At 31.9% G+C, this 21,376-nt stretch overlaps 1 protein-coding gene across 2 annotated transcripts in view; it reads left to right on the top strand.

Annotated features, from left to right (window-relative positions):
• Positions 1-4,175: 4,175 nt before the first annotated feature.
• The window catches only part of LOC127730993 (ankyrin and armadillo repeat-containing protein-like), a 38,339-nt gene continuing 21,138 nt past the window's right edge, over positions 4,176-21,376 (top strand). Inside the window, exons 1-8 of one of the 2 annotated variants that reach the window (XM_052239698.1) lie at positions 4,176-4,426; positions 6,233-6,822; positions 9,369-9,812; positions 14,616-14,720; positions 16,322-16,490; positions 17,594-17,783; positions 18,607-18,826; positions 20,556-20,603. In XM_052239698.1, coding sequence (XP_052095658.1) covers positions 6,240-6,822; positions 9,369-9,812; positions 14,616-14,720; positions 16,322-16,490; positions 17,594-17,783; positions 18,607-18,826; positions 20,556-20,603 — 1,759 coding nt within the window. In that variant the 5' untranslated portion in view covers positions 4,176-4,426; positions 6,233-6,239. The remainder of the gene's footprint in view (positions 4,427-6,232; positions 6,823-9,368; positions 9,813-14,615; positions 14,721-16,321; positions 16,491-17,593; positions 17,784-18,606; positions 18,827-20,555; positions 20,604-21,376) is intronic. The other variant, XM_052239700.1, reaches the window with a different exon arrangement.

Genomic DNA, 21,376 nt, shown 5'->3' with positions numbered 1-21,376 from the left:
GATGATGATGATGATGATGATGGATAGCTGCTTACAGTCCATTGGCAAATTAATATGCATATTCAGGACAAGAATATGTTTATATGATGTGAATAATAAGCCTGCTTTGTAATAGACTGACAGCAACTAAAATAGCAAAAAATAATTAAATGACATCTAGAATGAAACCTACATGTACATGTATATATAAGGCTTCAATAGAGGGAAAGGCAATTGTCTATGCAATATGTCAAGCTCTAGTCTTTAATGTGTCTATAAAAGTAGTGAATAAATTCAGCAGAAATATCTTGTTCATTGTGTCTGTGATAATCTTTCATGTACATGTACATCACATCACTGCATGTACAAAAATGTACCACATCTATTTTATATAGATCTGTCATATGCATTTAATACACAATTCTAAAAATAAAAAAATAAAAACTGTAGGCCATGCAACATGTACTACAAGTATACAACAGGGTTTATACTTGGTACAGGCACTTGAAATGTGATTGAATTTAATGAAATAGTTTTTGTGTCACCTGAGACCATTGTTGCAAAATGTGACACTTAGGGAATACAATCAGCATAATCGTGCAGCAGCATAAACTATTTGAATAAAGTTTGATATTTCAGAAGATAGATGACCTGGATGTTTTATACCTTGTACACAGATACATTTTTGTGTACCTTATATGTGTAGTCACTAAGTTTCTGTCCAACAAATGTCCATTGTCCTTGACCTAATTTTTATGGTTCAGTGACTGCTTGATTAAAAATTTTGCTTTTTTTTCTCATTTGAAATTTTCACTTTACAAATGTATTATGGTCAAGTCTGTATGTCAGATTCTATAAGCAATAGGTCAACTATATTTGGTGTATAGAATTATTGTTAGATGTACATGTGCATTTTGGACTAGCAGTTTTCATCGAACCTTGACCTCTTTTTCATGGTTCAATCTTTAGTTGTTGTGGTTAAGTCTATTTCTCAAACTAGCAATTAGGCCTCTACATTTGGTGTATGGAATGATTTTAAGGTAAACATGTCCGACACAGGCATTTTTTTCTGACCTTGACCTTGACCTTTTTCATGATTTATTATTTATGATTTTGGTCTATTTTGCAGACACTTTGAAGCAATAGGGCCACTATATTCTGCATATGACTTCTGCAGCCCTTCTATGTCAAGTATATATTGATCTTAAAAAAAGACAGGTTATTGATAATTTAGTTTATTGCTTTCATTTAAAAATTTGATTAAAAGGTAAAAAAAGCTAGAATTTTCATTTTGGACTAAGGGAGCTACCATTTGATTTTATGGTGGGGGGGCTAGGATGAAAAATTTTGGTCTGCATTTTTTTTTAGTTGTAATATCTGTCCTGCCTTTTTATTTTTCACTCTATTCGGTCCTGCCTTTTTTTAAAGTTTATCCTGACTTTTTTTTTTACCTAAATTGTCATCCTGAGGCCATAAAAAAGAATATGTTTGTTTGCCCTAACCCTATCTACCCATATAATAGCTGCCTACTCAAAATCTTTTATTGTCCTGATGTGAAAAGGTTTTTTTTTTAATCAGATAGGCATGAAGACTAAAAATTATCTGACACTTCAATTACTCTTTACCGAAAAAAAAAGAAAATGCCTACCTACCTACCTACCCACTGTCTCTACCTTTGGGTAGGGTTTGGGCAAACCAAAATATTTTGAAGTGTGGCGTGACTTTTTTTTTGCAAGTGTCTCATCCTGCCTTTTTTTTACTCAAAACTCCTGTCCTGCCTATTTTTTTCAACTTTCATCCTAGCCCCCCCCCCCCTAAAAATCAAATGGTAGCTCCCTATATAACTTTTTCAAATTAACTTGGATTTTAATAAAACTCTACAGCTATCTCAATCATATATTGATCTTACAAAATGCAAGGTTATTTGGAAGTCAGGTTTATTGCTAGCTGAAAAAGTAAGGATTTATTTAAAAGGTAAAAAAGCAAGAATTTTCAGTTTGAGCTAAATTCACAGGAAGGGGACTTTAGGTTTGCACTCCGTCAGTCTGGCAAATAAGTTTTCCACACTTTTTTTCTTCGTGCTTGAAGATATTGATTTGATTTTTGGTGTATTGTTTTATCATGACAAGTTACAGATAAGTTTGAATTTTATTTATCAATTATAATGTCAATGATACACTAGGATTGGTTTTTTGTATATATGTATCTGCTACAGCATGGGAATTGTATAGGAAATACACATGTATTTAAATATATAGCCTACTACCTAAGATTTTTTTCTTACTAGATACAAAATAAAAGAGCCCCCCCCCCCTGACAGTTCACAAAAATTCGTACAGTAAGGCACCTCTCTGGTAGACTCGACCAACTGAGCTAAAAAAAAACTTCACTAGAGCAGCTAATAGAGGACAGTTTTTTTTTCTTGTATGCAAGCCGAGGGGGGTGCTTGTGGCGCTAAACATATATATATGTATGGTTTATCAATGCTTAGACTTTTTACATGTCCATTCAAACTATGCATAGTTTGCACCCCCTTATCAAAATCCTTGATCCACGTCTGGCAGAGGGAAGCAGTCAGGGGCGGATGCCATTTATAAAAGGGGGAGGGGTTCCTAACCCAGGATAAAGAGGGGGGTTCCAACTATATGTCCCCATTCAAATGCATTGATCGTCAAAAAAAAGGGGGGTTCCAACCCAACCCCCCACCCCCACCCTGGATCCGCCACTGGCAGTGCTATAGTGTACAGTTTAACAGTGTTTACTGTACTCTTTAATTTCCACGATTACGATCCGACCTCAAGTCATAAAGCATATGAGGCACATCTGAAAACTTTGACAAACGTCACATATTTCAAATATTCATGGCTATAGTTACAATATGACGACGAAAGAGATTTAAAAACTATTTCCAAACGATTAACAATCGAAGCGATAAATTTTAAGTCCCATTGTTTTTATTTTTGGATACCCTCGGGACCTTTCAATGAACCTCATTCAAGTAAATATGTTCCGCGTGCGCTGTTCAGATTGGATAACTAGAATTCTGATTGGTTGAAAAAGTCACATGCAAAATCCTTCAGAAGTGAAACCTTATACGGGTAGTTGTTAGATCTTCGTATGTAGTATAACGTAGTATAACGAAATCCGAGATCTATATTTTAATTAGATTGAAAGACTATTATACCAGAGACGTATTATATGTCTCTGATTATACCAAATCGGCAGTGCACATCAAACTTCAAGTGATATACGAAAGTTTTATTTTGCCGGAATCGGTTCATATATAACAATACAAACATAAGCTCTTGAGAGATTTTTACCGAATATAAATAACATATTATACATAACATTAAAACACAGAACATTCAGATAAGATATATAAGCAGCAAATTATTTCAAATGCATAGAAACAGCACAGGCATATTGAAATACATGCAAAGCATTACTAAAATACACATCTAAACATGCCAACACTGAAGCATAACTAAAAATTGAAGCACAACTAAAATTTAAGCACAAATAAAAAATATAGCACACATGCAAAATTTAAGGCATATTGCAAACATTTAGAGCAATTACTAAAAGTATGAAAAAGCTTATCTATATGCAGAACAACAGCATTATGAACAATTCCAGGACTGTATAAGGCTCATAAATTGAGAAAAACTATTTTCCGAGTCCTGAAATGGTCAGGTAGGCTGTTCCACAGAGTAGCAGCTGCAAATTTAAAACTTTTCTTACCAAACTGTGTAGTTTTTACATGTGGAATATCCAGTATATTACTATATCTTTAGAATATTTACAATCTTTTACATTTAATCAAGGACGTATAACTATATACATATATACGTCCTTGATTTAATATTTGATTATAGCTACTTTTAAAGTTTTCCCAGGCCGTAATAGTTATACCAGAGACATATATATGTCTCTGATTATACAAATCTGTACAGAAAACAAATCATACATGATTGAAACTCTACATTAACGATATTTTCTTAACAAATCCAAAGCATAAATTGATTTCTCATTTGTTTATACAGCCATGATTTTGTGTCAGTGAATACAGTGTTAACTTTAAATAAAATTTTGAATTTCCCGCAAATTCCGTATCGGCCAATTTCGGAGATTTCCGTAATTGTTAATCGTTTATCCAATAAAAAATCTCGTTATATTTTGCTATCGGCAATGCACTGTGTTTAATTTCGTGTTCTAGCAGACATGGTAATCGCCAAAAAAGACAGAATACATAAAGACTGAGGATTAAAAGACATATTATTGGAATCTGTTGATACAATGAGTTGATTAAGTTCACAAATTTCCAAATTGTAAATCTAGATCTATTTAAGAATCGCAGAAATATGAGCCAAAAGGATGGTTACCTGGGACGCTTATTTATTATTTTGTAGTGTCTTGGATTAATTTTACGTATTGCATCTTCGAAAAGGTAATTTGAAGTCTCTACACAAAGCGTGATTTTATAGAAAAGAGAAATATTTCACTAAAAACCAAACACAAACAAAGTATTGTCGACCAAACCACAAGATCTCTCACTGGTTGTTATACTTTTCTGGTAGTTCAGAGCAATAACATGATAAGCATAAATAGTCCAAATAATTATGTCTTGAGAGGCTATTTTAATTTTTTGCTGTGATGCCTTCTTATGACATCTTAACGCAGAAGCAGGTCCCAGAATAAAGTCCAGGACGAGACAATGTGATTTTCTGATAAGAATTACATGTATGCCCTCGGGTAACACATGAAATCTTAACTGACGGCTAGAAACTATTGCATATATATAATAATTCTTACCTTTTGTGTGCTTTTTGGTGTAAAACATTTGCAAAAATATTCAAAAGTAATGATAAGATAAGTTACAACTCCATCCAAGATGTATATGACCACTCCTTTTTTCAAATACTTTCCCAGATTTCCAGCTGAACTCTGTAAAACTTGACAGACCTGAATTTCAAGAACATTAAATACATATTATCTGGAAATTAAGGTCTGTCAATTGTAAAGAGTTTGGTTTGTAGATTTATTTGATACTATTTATAACTAATATTTAAAGAAAAACAATTAAAAAAAACTGAAAACAAGTGGGATAATTTACCAGGTTTAATCGGATAGAACCATGTCCATTAAATTAAAAACTAAAGTCCAAATAACAATTGTTTCTCATCACATCATCTTGATTAATAAAATTGCGAATGGAAACAGGGAATGTGTCTCAGAGACAACAACCTGACCAAAGAGTAGAAAACGGCCCAAGATATAAACCTTCAACATTGTATACTGTATATCCACTAGCCTTTTCTTTTAAAACAGGATTTATTACATGTTTATGTAAAAACACGCTGAATTCATTAAAAATGTTATGATTTTGTGTTTGATATTGAGAAATATATTGAGTGATAATAATAAAACATTCCAAGCATATTAAAATACTTTTTTGATAAACTATGGAATTTTTAAAGGTTGTATTTTCTCCTTGAATGCAGGACTTTTTTAACTTGATCTCCAGCAATGTCTAACAAAAGACTTTTAAAATTAATATTTACTGTTTCTCAGCTCATCATTTGGCATTTAGCTGATGATTCAGGAGTAAGTTTAAAGAAGTTGGTTGACAGAATCAGAATGATGTCACATTGTGTCATGTTTTCTGCAGACTTGTCTCGTCAACTACAATGGCAGCACATTCAAAAATTGGCTAAGTGTGTTAGTTAAATGCACAAAACATAGTTCATATTTAAATCAAATAAACATACCATTATCCTGCAATATTTGCCACTGGATGTTTAACATTCTGCAGGAAAATCTCTTGTGTCTTTTGGAACTTGGTTCACTACATGTGCATGTAGACATTACATGTATTTGCTTATATGGCTTAATTGAAATCTAAACACAGGTGTGTAGTAGTAAATGTTCTTATACATGTATTTAAACAAATGAGTCTAATTTTAACTGGAATAAAAGTATAAAAAAAACCTTGGATAGCTCTTTCAAAACATAACAATTCCTTATTTTTATATTGATGACTTTTCATCTATTAGTCATATTAGTTTTAGATACATATGTATGTTGGATATTTATTTTACTGGAAAAGGCATTCTGTGTGGGGTTTAAAGAGCTTGGACATTGTTTTATCTTATACATGTACCTCAGACTAATTGACAACCAGAAAACATTTTTTAACACTAATTTACAGAATAGAATTATAATTAATTTCTTTGGACCTTTCCTCTTTTTTTAGAACTGCCATGTCACAACAAAATCAGAATGAGAACCAAGAAAATGAAGAGTTATTGTTACAGGAGTATAAGCGAGAGGCTGTTAGTTACTTTAATAAGTTTGATCGTAATGATAGAAATGAAGTAATCAAACATCTACAGACAAACTGGTATCTTTCTACGGATGATTTTAAAAATGAAAGGGAGAAACCTAAAGGGGTCATATCTGATTTGAACCCTGGGAACTCTTCATCATGTGTCATATTAATACCAGAAGAGGAAGGACTGAAACCACTAGACTATCGAGAGATTCATCAGATAATACGAGAACTTATGTATGGGATTTACATTCTAAATCAATCGCCTAAAGTTAATCTGGAAGCAAACTATGATCAGACTTCCACTATAAAACTACCTCCAGCATACCTGGACACACGCATTGGTCAAGTGCTATCAACAGTAGACTATACTTTGAAGTGCTTATGGCATGGAGCATATTTTCCAAAAGACAAGCGAGCACATTTCAATGAGAGATGGAAATCTCATTTAGATACAGATTCTTCCAGCAGTACAAAGTCCAAGAAAATGACTTACAAAGAGTTTTACAGTGCAGGTACATACATACATTAAAAAGAAATTTACATACACAATGTAGGTCATCTCTTTCTGAACAGATACATGCAGCACATGAAAAAATCAACACGTGTCATGCTTGTAGAGAATTTTTAGTGCAAACTTTTTGTGTTTTCATGTGTATTTACTGTGATTTGACTCAGTGTTTCACTCCATCTATTACAATTCATTCAAAATTCTGACAAAATTTAATTTTTTTTTATCAAATCAAATGGTACAACTGGTCAGAAATTTTTACCTAATTGCTCTAGGAGAATGAAGGCAAAGTTATCAACATTACATGTAGTAGTGCATGTCGTCATGTTCAGAATATCAGCCCCTTATCCAATGGAAAAAAGGCTTAGTTTTTCCCAATATCAGTCCTAGTATTACCAGCATTTACCAGTGTGTGTGTAAATGACAACAATATTGTTATTGTATTTGAACGTTCATTTACAACTATTTTAAGACACGATTTATTCCAAATCACTTTCTCTTTCAATCAAAGCAGTTTTATGATCCTGATAGATTGGAAACAGGCCTAGGGTATTTCAATAAAAGTGAAAACTGGACTGTTAATCTAACATTTCTTTCATGGCTTTGTCATGTATGAAACGAGGCCTAGTCATAACAGCCAATTTACAGTACATAAAAAAACTCAAAAGTCAAGTGCAAGAAGTTCTATCAAAATTATAGATATCATGATTGACAATGCTGATCTTAAGTCTGATGACTTTAAGGGGTTAATTATGGTAACATACAGAGAGTCAAATTTTATCTATCCGTCCTGTTCCATGTGAAACTTCAGAAATAAATTAATATTAGTAATACTGGTAGTCTATGATGACAGGTCATAATCGTCATGGATGTGTTTTGTGAGAATTCCTCTTCTTCAGTTCCCAGTTAATTTAAGGGATATGTATTATGTATGTAAAATACTAAATAAAATAAAAAAATTGATACAGATTCAAGCGTTTTATCCAAAAATGAATTTCAGTTATATAACAGTATTTATTACACCAAAAAATAAATAGGAAAAACAATCAAACTAAAACGCAAGGATAGTACAAAGACTAGAACATCTGTATCCAAGAACTCACTGAGTTATCTGCAGCAGAACTTGAAAAAAACAGGACAATTTACTTTTTTTACTTTGGATATTCAAACCAATCTTCAATATAAATTTACCTGCTAATTTAATTCTTTATATTTCTTCCCCAAAGTGCAAAAACGTCGATGCTTTTTTTTTTCTTCGTAATTTCAAAGTTAATGACCTTTCCCAAAACTAAATGATAAAACTCTTCATAGTATTGCTAAAATACATTTACAGTTGTTGGATCATTATAAAATAGTCAGAGACAAATGTATATATACATTGTAAATCTTAGCTAGACAAATGGTAGAATGATACCATAAAATATAAAATTGATACAAACTAATTCATTTTCTAAATCAATAGTTTTTAGGATTTGAATTTGTTAAATTCTAATGCTGAACTTTGAGTTTATTTCATGCTGATTTTTGTACATATATAATTTTTTTATATATATACATCAACTATGTTAACTTGACATGCCTATACATGTACATTGTATGTTTGCTGCAATTATACATTACACAAATGAATACATAGATTCAACAGTGTCATTGATTTCTTTGACTAAAATTGGAATTGTTATTTTTACATTTAAAAAAAAAAACATTTTCTTACATCATGTACATATACATGGTATGTAACACTCAGAAACGTGTCCTTACCCTCAGATGTGAACAATCCCCCCAAAAGTGTCCATATGACTGCACTGTACCCTGAAACATGTCTAGCTTTTGTAGGATGCCCAGTTGATCCTTTTCATAACTCCCAATCATCTCTATATTTCAAAAACGCCCAAATGTGTCCACCTAAATTTGTGAGAAGAATACATTTCCGCAGGTTTCGAATGGTAATTTCTGGCTACAATTAGTTTAAAATTGATTATATTTGAATCTTCTTTCGCCAAAAGAAAATAACACTTTATAAATTTTGTTTGTTTAAAGCTATTTCTGGATTTACAAAATGCCCTTGGGCTTTCATGATTTTGGTTGGAGGTCTCAAAAGAATTAACATGGTAGACTGCTCACAGTGTTGGGGCCTCGGGGGTCCGGGGTTTAAACCTAAGACTTGACAAATTGGTATTTGCAGCATCTCTGCTATCCACCCAGCATTCTGGTGTAAGAGCAAAGACTGGTCTCCCAGATTAAGTAAAATGTGTCGGGGTAGGGTGACATGTCTTCCTGCGAACTGTTACCTTGTGAACTAGCACGTTAAAAATCCAACTCAACGTGTCCGTCCAGTACAAAGCAGGGTTCATATACATATATAGTCATATACACACTGACACATTTGAGAGTGTTACATATACATGTACACATGTATGCAAGTGTATTACTTTTTGAATTTTTCTTTTAATTTAGAAAACACACACAACATGTATTTATATTTTGTAAATTGTGCACGATAGTGGATTAATAATTATTGATATTAATTAAAACTATACATTTGCTCAGGTATTCAGGATGTGACCTATGACCCAGAGTACGGTACTATATATGATGGTATAGAAAAAGAGGATTTAGACGACAAAGATATTGTGGAAGAAAGAAACTTTTTTATGAAGCATGTTGAGCAACTAAGTATGCAGATGACATTTTTTCAAAATAAGACATTTAACCACAAAGACTTGTATGTTATGGATTCTGATTGGTTAGTGTCCAGTATAGTAAAGGCTTTAGATGATCATATTGATAAGATGGATCACACAAGTTATGAACGCATCAATACCAGACTACAGTTACATGAAGAGTTGATAATGCAGTGCTTAGACAATAAGAATGAAATAAGGAGAATGCTTTTATTGTGTAAATTTATTTCTTTCCTAACACCATTCTTTATGGGAATGAAGAAAAGAATGAAGATTCCACAGAGAAAAAGACTTTTACCAGACTTAACAGGTAGAATACTTTAAATAATTAGAAGAGTAATCATGACAAATTCATGTATATTATATATGTATATATATGTTAATGAATAAAAAGAGAAGTAAGCTTTATGTCAATGAGACAGCAACCCAAGGAAAAAATAAGTACAATACATCTAGAGGACAACTTACAGTCTTCAACAATAGACAAGAATCTATACAATATGTCAAGTTCTAAATCATCCCAAGTCTGAAGAGTAGTGATTACATTTTACAGAACTATTAAAATCAACCGAACCATCAACACCCAATTAAACTGACCTCTATATACATGTTTTTTAGTTATTTGTGTCATTGGTTTAAGTCTCGTTGTTTTACACCCAACATCTCTTATAAGGTATTGTTTTGTGGTTATGACCTTTTCTCTTTTAAGCATTACGATAATATTTTGTGCTTTGCAATAGATATGTGCACCATTGCTAATAGCTTAGATACTCTCACCTTACAAATGAAAGAAATTTTCTTACATAAAATCTTGCATGTTGATTATATTTAAGTGCACATTTACAATGCAGCTTATGAAAATTATGCCATGAGTTCCCAAAATTATATATATGTGTCCTAAAAACAGAGTTACAAGAAATGGTTAAATTCAGTTTATAAAAAAATCATGTTCTATTGGGAAGCTGGATATTGAATCATATTTATTTTATGTTGGAGAATTTGGTCCATAGATATAAAACTGTAGAGTCTGACAGAAGTTTCATTTTATTTTGTGGCACATTATCTTGTCCAGTAGATGGAGATGGTATCAGGGTTCTCACTAAGGAATTTTGAATGCCAGTCCAGGGTTTCTTCATTTTTTGCCATAGTGAATCCAACAGTGAGAAGTTGAAATTTATTGCTACATCATTTAATATTTCAGTCCCCATGACAAAAAAGAGCAAGGAAATGACATCAAGTTTTGATTATTTTTAAACTTTTGTCATAAAATGATGATACATCTATTTTTGCTCAGTTGACAAAAAAATGGTTGATAAAATCTTTACACATTTACAATCTTGATGCATCTTTAGACTCACTAGTTTTGAAAATGACAAGTCCAGACAGAGTTTCATGAGTCCAGTGCTCATGGACTTGCCTTAGTGAGAACTCTGGATATCCTGAAATTTGGTAAGACATGCTACATATCCGTATTCGCTAGCCAAGGGTTACGATCCAGTGTCCTCCTCTCCAACCTTGGAGGATTAAGATAAATTTTCAGTTCCTCGAGGTAATGATTTTCATTGGACGCAATTGTAACTGGCTGCATCCAATCAAAAAGAGCCTATTAGATGATCATGTGTAAATGTAGAAAATGTAAATAAACTATTGCCACGTGCTGATTGTGCAAGTCTTTACCCCAAAAACATAGGACAATATTCCGTGACAATTTTAAAGTTTTCAATTAACTAATTGAAGTTCCTGGGTATGTTTCTTGTGCAAATGTTGGAATGTAAATATATATTTTCGGTTCTTGCTTTGTAAACACTAGACACAACCATTTTTTACACCTCCACACTGAAGAGATTTCAAGTGCTGTCATTGGTCAAAAATGATGCAGTCGGAACGGGTGTGATTCTTGCCTACCGGTAAATGGCGCAGCATTGAAATCACAAATGTTGGCTTGAAATCTGCCAAGGGTGGAGAGGAGGGGACTTGATTGTAACCCTTGGCTGGCGAAGATGGCTACATGTCCTTCCTTAATCATTTTTGTCCTTTTTTTCGTCTTTTACAAATTCACTTTTATAGTTTATAAGATTTTTTCATTTAACTGACACCTGCAGAGGAATGCCCCTCTCTAAATTAAAGGCAAACTAATATTGCAGTTTATTGGCAACTTGTACATTTTCCCTTTGATCTTACTGCCTAATACTTTTAATATCATGGACAGGACTTGATACTCGAAAAATATTAGCAATAACGTCATGTATCAGTGCAGAAACATCACATGCTCAAGTCCATCTGCGTCAATTTATCTATGAAATGCACGCGACTTCATTCATACAACCGAACAACTATTCAAACGTTTGGTACACGTAAAAGTAGTTTTACTTACTATTTCATTTTACTTCATATTCTCAACTAAAAAAACAAACAGTGAAGACTAATTGCCGATAAAAAGAATAATGGCATTTTATTTTTTTATACTGACTTCATCAGCTCACCCTAGTGGGCTCGCTTGATGTTCTTGCTGATAATTATAAAGTCAGTCTCAAAAACAAAAATGCCACTATTCTGTATTTGTCTAATGAGATAATCTGATTATTTGTGGATAGAGAACAAATTAACAATAAAAGGGACTTGTAACTAGTCTAATATTTGTTCTATCATGACTATTTTCCTTAGTTTATAAGGACTTGTAACAAGTCTAATAGTTGGTCTATAGCTATAGGCATTAGTTGATGAAGTGTCTGATCCAAAGGTTTAGGAAATTAATATATTTGCTCTCAAGGCAGAAAAGTACAAACATTTATCATTATGTGAAATAACAAAATTTATCAATATACTGGATATGTATTAAGTACAATGCACTTGCATTGTTTATTTAAATGTATTCAGGAAACTGAAATTATGTGTATCAAGTGAATTGTATAAAAACAAAGCTGTTGTCCAAACTATTGACAAGAACAGTAATTAGAGTCTTACTTTGTCTGACTGGGACATGGATCATGTATACATTTGTACTTGCATGTAGATAAGGGATTGTGAGAGGGTTTTAGAATGACAAAACTATCTGCTGCAGCATAAATGCATTTAGAAAGACACATTTCAGTTAAAACATTGGATTCTATTAATTACTGGATAATTTAAACGTTCACTCATACCTTACATGTACATTTTGTAATTGGTACAAATGTAAAACCTTTCAAAGCAAATAGCAAACAAGAAACAACCTGAGCTGTACATACATGTAGTTAATTATATAAACTAGATGAAAGCAACTAGAAAAAAAATTGCAATGCAGATATTAACACTGTTTGTTTTATACTGATTGTGTTAAAAATAAGACAACAACCTAACTGCCATGACAGCACTTTTTAATATATTTTGATAGATTATTTAATTTACGTTTATGAAATTTATGTTTAAAAATTATTGCTCCCAAAAAAAGTTTCTGTTACTTTTTGCAGAAAATGAGACATTAAATTAAATTCATATTAGAAATATGAAAACCTGACCAATTAGATCAGTTGAGATTCCTGTATACATGTATAACAAATTAAAGTCAACATGGTCAAACTGGACATTTTATTTGTTGGTCGTGACTTTTACTTTTCAAATGTCGATTTCTTTTGTTGTCAGTATTCATCTTGTAAATAGAACTGGTAATTTAAATTCTATTGAAGTTCACATGACAGGTTTGGTTGTGAAATAATATTTAACCAGTTAAGACGTCTTCAGTAAATGTTTATGTTATTAAACGTATGTTAAAGTTGTTTATAACACCTGAGTTTACAGATTTTCATGTTTAAATAGTCATATATAAGTTAAAAGGATTTTAAATGGATTACCTGACAGTTAGCTATTGACTGGGTTATTTCTAAGGCAGATTTATAGGTGTGAATCACAAATATTAATTATGTTTATGATAGATTAATTCCAATATTTTTGGATACCATGCGTGCAGTCAGTATTGGAGTTTTCATGGTTTGATTTTTGCATATGTTAAAAAACATAAATATTTAGTACTCAGCTACCTAGAAGATTTGATATTTAACACAGACATAAACCTAGAAGATCTAATATTAAACAGACATAGACGTAGAAGATTTGATGTTAAACACAGACAATAGACCTAGAGATTTGATATTAAACAGACATAGACCTAGAAGATTTGATATTAAACACAGACAAAGACCTAGAAGATTTAATATTAAACACAGACATAGACCTAGAAGATTTGATATTAAACACAGACATAGACCTAGAAGATTTGATATTAAACAGACATAGGCCTAGAAGATTTTGTATTAAACACAGACATATAGACCTTGAAGATTTAATATTAAACACAGACATAGACCTAGAAGATTTGATAATAAACACAGACATAGACCTAGAAGATTTGATATTAAAAAGACATAGACCTAGAAGATTTGATATTAAACAGACATAGACCTAGAAAATTAAATATTAAACACAGACATAGCTCTAGAAGATTTGATATTTAACACAGACATAGACCTAGAAGATTTGATATTAAACACAGACATAGGCCTAGAAGATTTGATATTAAACACAGACATAGACCTAGAAGATTTGATATTAAACACAGACATAGACCTAGAAGATTTGATATTAAACACAGACATAGACCTAGAAGATTTGATATTAAACACAGACATAGACCTAAAAGATTTGATATTAAACACATACATAGACCTAGAAGATTTGATATTAAACACATACATAGACCTAGAAGATTTGATATTAAACACATACATAGACCTAGAAGATTTGATATTAAACACAGACATATAAAGGATATATCTAAGAAGTCTATACAGGCCATAAATACATTATTTATTTTAAGTTGATGCATTAGCAGTGGTTCTAAGTATAATATGCAGCTATATCTCCTTCACTATGCTGTAGGACCTTTCTTGTCTTATTCAAACTTTCTGAATACCTGTAGGTCTTTATGGTTTATTTTTGTGAATACTGGAAAGTCTGTAGGTTGTAATCATTCTGAGAGAATGTAAACAAACATGAAGTTAAACATTTTTTAACAATGACATCTGAATTTTTTTATTTGCGTCAATATTAAATTTTCTGATGTTTTATTCATTTTTAGGAGATGAATGTCGAACAGAAAGAGAATTACCTCCCCTTATACTGGGACCAGACTTTAAATGTCCACATTTTGATTTTGGAGGCAATTACTTCAACTTACATGGTGGTTTGTATTGTTTATTTTTATGCCCCACATGTAATAGTAGGGGAACATTATGTTTCCCAGTCTATGTATAAAAATAAGAAGATGTGGTATGATTGCCAATGAGACAACTCTCCACCGTAGACCAAATGACATAGAAGTAAACAATTATAGGTCACCCGTGACCGTACAGTCTTTACCAATGAGCAAAACCCAGGCCGCATAGTCAGCAATAAAAGGTCCCGAAATGACAAAGGTAAAACAATTCAAATGAGAAAAGTAATGGCCTGATTTATGTACAAAACAGTGAATGAAAAACAAGTATGATTTACAGCAATAAACGACAACCACTGAATTACAGTTAATCTGTCGAGTATCAGGTTAAAGTTTTGGTTGAAGGTAGACCACCATAAAGGTTTGTGTCACATAAACTTGAAACTTATTACACCTGTTTATTATGGTGTTCACTTTTAAATATATATGCCAAATTAGGATTTTGACCCAGATTTCACAGTTCACATGTCAATTTGTAAATAAGATGAATAAAAGGGATATACGTAATGAGTGTGTCAATTAGACAGTACATTGAACCAAAAAGACATCTAGATGTTAAATTACCCTCAAAATAGGGTTTTCATATCAACCAAAACCAGAAAAATCATAATGTTTTTCTCAAGTCTGATCATGATTTACATTACCATGACTACACATCTTGTAATTCAGGCTTGTGTGGGGAAAATTTTCAATGTTAAAACAAATTTTATGGCCCCGCCACAAAGTGGTCGGTCATATAGTTTATAACCTAAGCTGTCATTCTGTCATTCTGCAACGAACAGTAAAACAGACTTTTCTTAACGCCTTCACATATTGAGCTGGTTTTTAGTATGTGAGTCTATTATGATGAGTTTCAGATCAAGTTCACGGTTGGTTCCCCTCCACTGATTTATGCTGAAATTACAGGCTTTGGACTTGAAATTTCATGAAAATAACAGTTATACACTCTTTTCTAAACGCCTTCACATATTCAGCTGATTTTTGTTTCTGAGTCTGCTATGATGATGTACAGATCTAATTCGCATTTGGTTCCTCTCTGCTGATTTGTGCCAAAATTACATGCTTTGGACTTGAAAATTTGTGAAAACAGTTATACAGTCAAGTCGAAACACTATTTCTTTTATATTTTATTTCAAGGCAATAAAAGGGTTTAAGGTTGGTCGGGATGCAGACATACTGATATACCTTTTTTTGGTCTTAGTTACACTACCAATCATCGATGGTTCAAGCAATGAAAGTACAGCTATTATTAGAGTTGAACAATATTTTAGCTTAATATAAATTTAAAGTAAATGAAGTGATGATGTTGTTTTGTTGAAAATCTTAAATAGCAGAAAATTCAGCCATTTTTTGCACTATTTTGGTCAATAGATAGTGAAAGGATATGTTTATGTCTGTTCTACTGTCTCTTAATATTCAATTCCCCCTTTTGCATGTTTTTTAAAACTGTAAAAGTCACCTGTATTGAACAGAAGAAAAGTAATTCAAGCAGTCACTGTATTTAAGCTACCATAGTTTCAGTGTAGTCATTTAGTTAAAAGGATATAAAGATAGATACTTAAAATTTTTAGGTGTATTAGTGGATATAGAGACAGACCCAATTGTTGAAGCACCAGAGTCATTCAGTCAGATTTACAATCAGATAATGACAGAGTCAGAGGAACTCCTAAATAAACATCTTAGTTATGACAAGATCAGAGAAAGTTATAAAGTACCTGTGTATGAAATAAATGGAAAAAGGTGTGTATTAATAGTTGATGTGACCTCTTTACTTTTCAACAGTATTCTTAAAAAGGTATGTTGATATTATATAAATAACACATAGCTGAGAGGGTGATAGAGCAGATTGTTACCCTGAGAAAACAATGTCTTTTCGAGGGGTAACAATCTGCTCTATCACCCTCTCAGATATGTGTTATTTAATTTATTATACTGAATGTTCTGTTATTACTGTCGATTAAATTTCAAATTCAAAGTAATAAACTATGACGTCTTGTACATAACAACCATCCGTATTTAATAAAGCGCACACTTGATCAAGCGTCTCCGTGAAGGGTAATAGAGTATTTGCCATAGGATAGAGTCGTATTTAATAAAGCGCACATTTGATCAAGCGTCTCTGTGAAGGGTAATAGAGTATTTACCATAGAATTGAGTAAATTAACACCCTCGTATAAGCCAATCAAAATATTGCATTTTTACGTGAAGTATAATAAATATTTATATCACATTATATGCAATTTTCCAGAAAATGGGTCTTAAAACATCAAAAACATCAATTTGAGTTTGAGACTATAATAATTGTTTATATGAAGAAACTATGCTGTGATGCTTGAGTTTGAGACTAAAATAATAGTATATATGTAGATACTATGCTGTGATGCTAGAGTTTGAGATTATAATAATTGTATATTTGAGATACTATGCTGTGATGCTTGAGTTTTAGATTATAATAATTGTATATGTGTAGATACTATGCTGTAATGCTAAGTTTTAGACTATACTAATTGTATATATGTAGATACTATGCTGTACGTGATGCTTGAGTTTTAGACTATACTTATTGTATATATGTAGATACTATGCTGTGATGCTAGAGTTTTAGACTATACTAATTGTTTATATGTAGATACTATGCTGTGATGCTAGTTTTAGACTATACTAATTGTATATATGTAGATACTATGCTGTATGTGATGCTTGAGTTTTAGACTACACTAATTGTATATATGTAGATACTATGCTGTACGTGATGCTTGAGTTTTAGACTATACTTATTGTATATATGTAGATACTATGCTGTGATGCTAGAGTTTTAGACTATATTAATTGTTTATATGTAGATACTATGCTGTGATGCTAGAGTTTGAGACCTACTACTCAGCCACACCACAGAAACCATTGTGGGTTAAAGCTTATTCAGAACACATCACCATGCTGAAGACTTCCAAGATAGTCAATGATCCAGAACAACAACTCAATGAACAACTCAGAAAATATTTTGGATATAGAAAAACTGTCAAGATTGTTCAGGTATTTTTAGACTTATGTGGAAAATCTCTACTATTTTTAAAAATTTAAATGGACCCATTTTTTGTTGTCTATTATACCAATATGGCCCAATTTAGAGTACTTTTTATGAATGAATTACACCAGTTGATGTGCAGTCAATAGATGTAAATTACGTTATTGGAAAATCCACACTTACTCTGATGTAATTACATAAGCATTGTGGCATATGAAATGTATGGGAAAATGCACAAATTTAGAAGTCTTCTATCTGATTTTTATGGCACATTTTTTAGTTGTACCTTTTGTTATTTCGTTGATCTAGTTTAAAAGGCTGCCACATGTTGATGTATCTATTCCAAGACAAGAGCCTCATCAATGTTTGTCTCTGATCTAGTTTAAAAGGCTGCCACATGTTGATGAATCTATTCCAAAACAAGACCCTCATCAATGTTTGTCTCTGATCTAGTTTAAAAGGCTGCCACATGTTGATGCATCTATTCCAAGACAAGACCCTCATCAATGTTTGTCTCTGATCTAGTTTAAAAGGCTGCCACATGTTGATGCATCTATTCCAAGACAAGAGCCTCATCAATGTTTGTCTCTGATCTAGTTTAAAAGGCTGCCACATGTTGATGCATCTATTCCAAGACAAGAGCCTCATCAATGTTTGTCTTTTGTTACATTGGAATGGTTTTACTCATAGAGATTTTGCTGTTGTCAGATCTTTGGTCAAAACTTCAGTCAAGATTAAGAGTAAACTTGGCCGAGGTTCCTTAATTAAATAAAATACTATGATAGAATAAACTTGCCTGAATACATATAGTAAACTTGTTATATTCTGCAGACAATGACGGCGCCAAAAGCAGCTATACAGAAAGGTCTTCTAGGATTATTTATTTACCTGTGTAACAAAAATGTCCATCAGCCATCACGTCTGAATAAACAAGACGAACAAGGACTTTCTTTACTGCATCATGCTGCAATCAACAATCATCCAGAAATCATTGTGGCTCTGCTAAAGCAAAAGATGGACATGAATGTCAGAAGAAATAACATTTCTACAGGTAGGAAATTAAAATCTTGACATCTCTTGAATAAACCATCTCAACTTAGAAATGTCTGAAAAATCACAATAAGTTTACAATCTATCATACGTTGTTAGTATACAAATACTTCAAGTTTTTGCTACGATTGTTAGAAAATATTTTTGATAGATGTTTATTTTGTGTGTTAATAGGCTAGAAAAGATTTAGCTAGTTCTGTTGAATTTGTTTTATGTTTCCATTTACAGAAATTAAGGAATTTAACAGTAGTTATAGATCCATCTCATTTAGCATGATTTTACTATTTTAATCAATAATAAATATTTGATTACATCAGAAAAGTATTCAGGATACCTAGGTAACACTTAAAAAACAACCCCATAACTATGTCAATTAGAGTATCCAATTAATGTGTCTGCTTTTTATACGACTGCAAAAATTAAAAAAATTTTGGTCGTATATTGGTATCACGTTGTTGTCGTCATCAGCATCGTCCGAAGACAGATGGTTTCCAGATAATAACTTTAGTATAAGTGAATAGAAATCAATAAAATTTTAACACAAGGTTTATAACCACTAAAGGAAGGTTGGGATTGATTTTGGGGGTTATGGTCCCAACTGTTTAGGAATTATGGCCCAAAAAAGGGGCCCAAATAAGCATTTTTTAGTAGTTTCCAGACAATAACTTGTGTTAAAGTGTATGAATATCTCTAAAATTATACCACAAACTTCCATACAACAAAGGGATGGTTAGAATTGACTTTGGGGGGTTATGGATCAAACCATTTAGTAATTAGGGGCACAAAAAGGGGAAAAACAAGGGTTTATCTGGTTAAAGGACAATTGAGACAATTTAAAAGCAGTGTAAGGGAGGTAATCCAATTTAAATTCAAGAACACTATTTGATTACCTCCCTTACACTGCTTGTAAATAATGTATTAAGAAATGATGATTGTCTTTTAAGGTAATTAGCTGTCAATTTATTTTTAGCAGTTACTATTAATTAATATTAATTTTAGCCATGACTATGTATGTCATTTTATATTTTAAAACTTTTATGATGTATTTAAATGGGTAATTTTGGTTGCAAACTGCATTAGAAATTTGAATTGAGATACTGACCATATCTTGAGGGAAATAATTTTTTGGGGAATAAGGGAAAGGGGGGAGGTGATGAATGGAGGGGGGGGGGACAATTTTTCTCATTTCAGATTTCAGAAATTAAAAGAAAATTTCTTCAAATATTTTTTTTGGGGGGTTAATATTCAACAGCATAGTGTATTGCACAAATCATATAACCAATTTTAAGTTCTTTGACTACAGTTATTCTGTGTCAGAAACCTATTATGTGTCAAAAATTTAGTTACAATCCAAATTCAGACCTGTATCAAGCGTGAATATTGTGTCCATTTTGGCCCAACTTTTCAGGGTTGGACATCTGTGGTCGTATCCAGCTGCGCTCAGCGAAGCAGTTTATTAAAATTTTGTTTATAAGAACATTAATCATGTGTAAATGTTTGATTTAGCAAGTCCTATTTGACATCTAACTTGGTTTGCAAAGAAAATAGAGATAACTCACTTTAGAACTCAAAAATATCATGCTTATTTAACATTTAACTCCATTTGCCTTTTGAAGTGTGAAATTGTCCTGTGTTTTTGTTAAAGTATATCTTGTTTGTTTGTCAAGTATAAACAATTTTGAGAATTGAGTACATTGAGTATTTGTGATATTAAATGTTGTATTTACCAGATGCTGATATTAAGACGAACAGTGATCGACACTACCTGTTGGATATGTGTAAATAATCCTATCATTAGAGTGTTTGATACAGTTCCCTCCCTTTTTCTTTTTCTTCTCTTCACAACATATAGTCCAGTCTATTATGATAAAATATATGAAATACGTATATATAGCTCTGCAGGGCTTATTAGTATATTAAAGAACCTATTATTATTATTCATAATTATTTCAGGAATCATATATTCCAGATAATAATACTTGCAGTCAAAATCTTTACCAATGTTTTGCTTTCTATTCTTAAAGATATATACCAGTAGGGAAAAATATTCAGCTTTTTTTTAGTTTCTGATATTCTAGATTCTGCATTTTTTAGTTTCTGAATTTCTCCCTGAGTTTGCTTTTTTCAGTTTCTGAATTTTCCCTGATTCTGTACATCAAAGAGGCTCTGATAATTATTACAATTGCTTTATTTTTGGTGTTTTATTTTGTTTCTGAATTTGTTTTTCCTGTTTCCTTATTTTTTTAATTCACTTGCATTAAACTTTGGAAAGAGTGGATTTTTTTCATATTTATTAAGTTATTTCTAAGGCTTTAAAATAAAAGGGAAGGAATGTTTATGGTTTCAAAAATAATAAAGTGCATTAATTCTATCAATATTAAGCCTTAGATTTTCAAACTTTGTACATATGAGAAGAACAACCATAACTTCATTTTAATGAAATAAAATATCAAGGTTTCTCTCTTAGACTGCAAAAATTGTTTTGGTCCATTATTATGCCTTTACGATAATTGCAGCAATTGTTTAGTATTTGACCTTTTACTTTGTTAGT

Source organism: Mytilus californianus, unplaced genomic scaffold, assembly GCF_021869535.1.
Source record: "Mytilus californianus isolate M0D057914Y unplaced genomic scaffold, xbMytCali1.0.p SCAF_2, whole genome shotgun sequence".
Taxonomy (NCBI): domain Eukaryota; kingdom Metazoa; phylum Mollusca; class Bivalvia; order Mytilida; family Mytilidae; genus Mytilus; species Mytilus californianus.
This window is presented reverse-complemented; position numbering and strand designations above follow the sequence as displayed.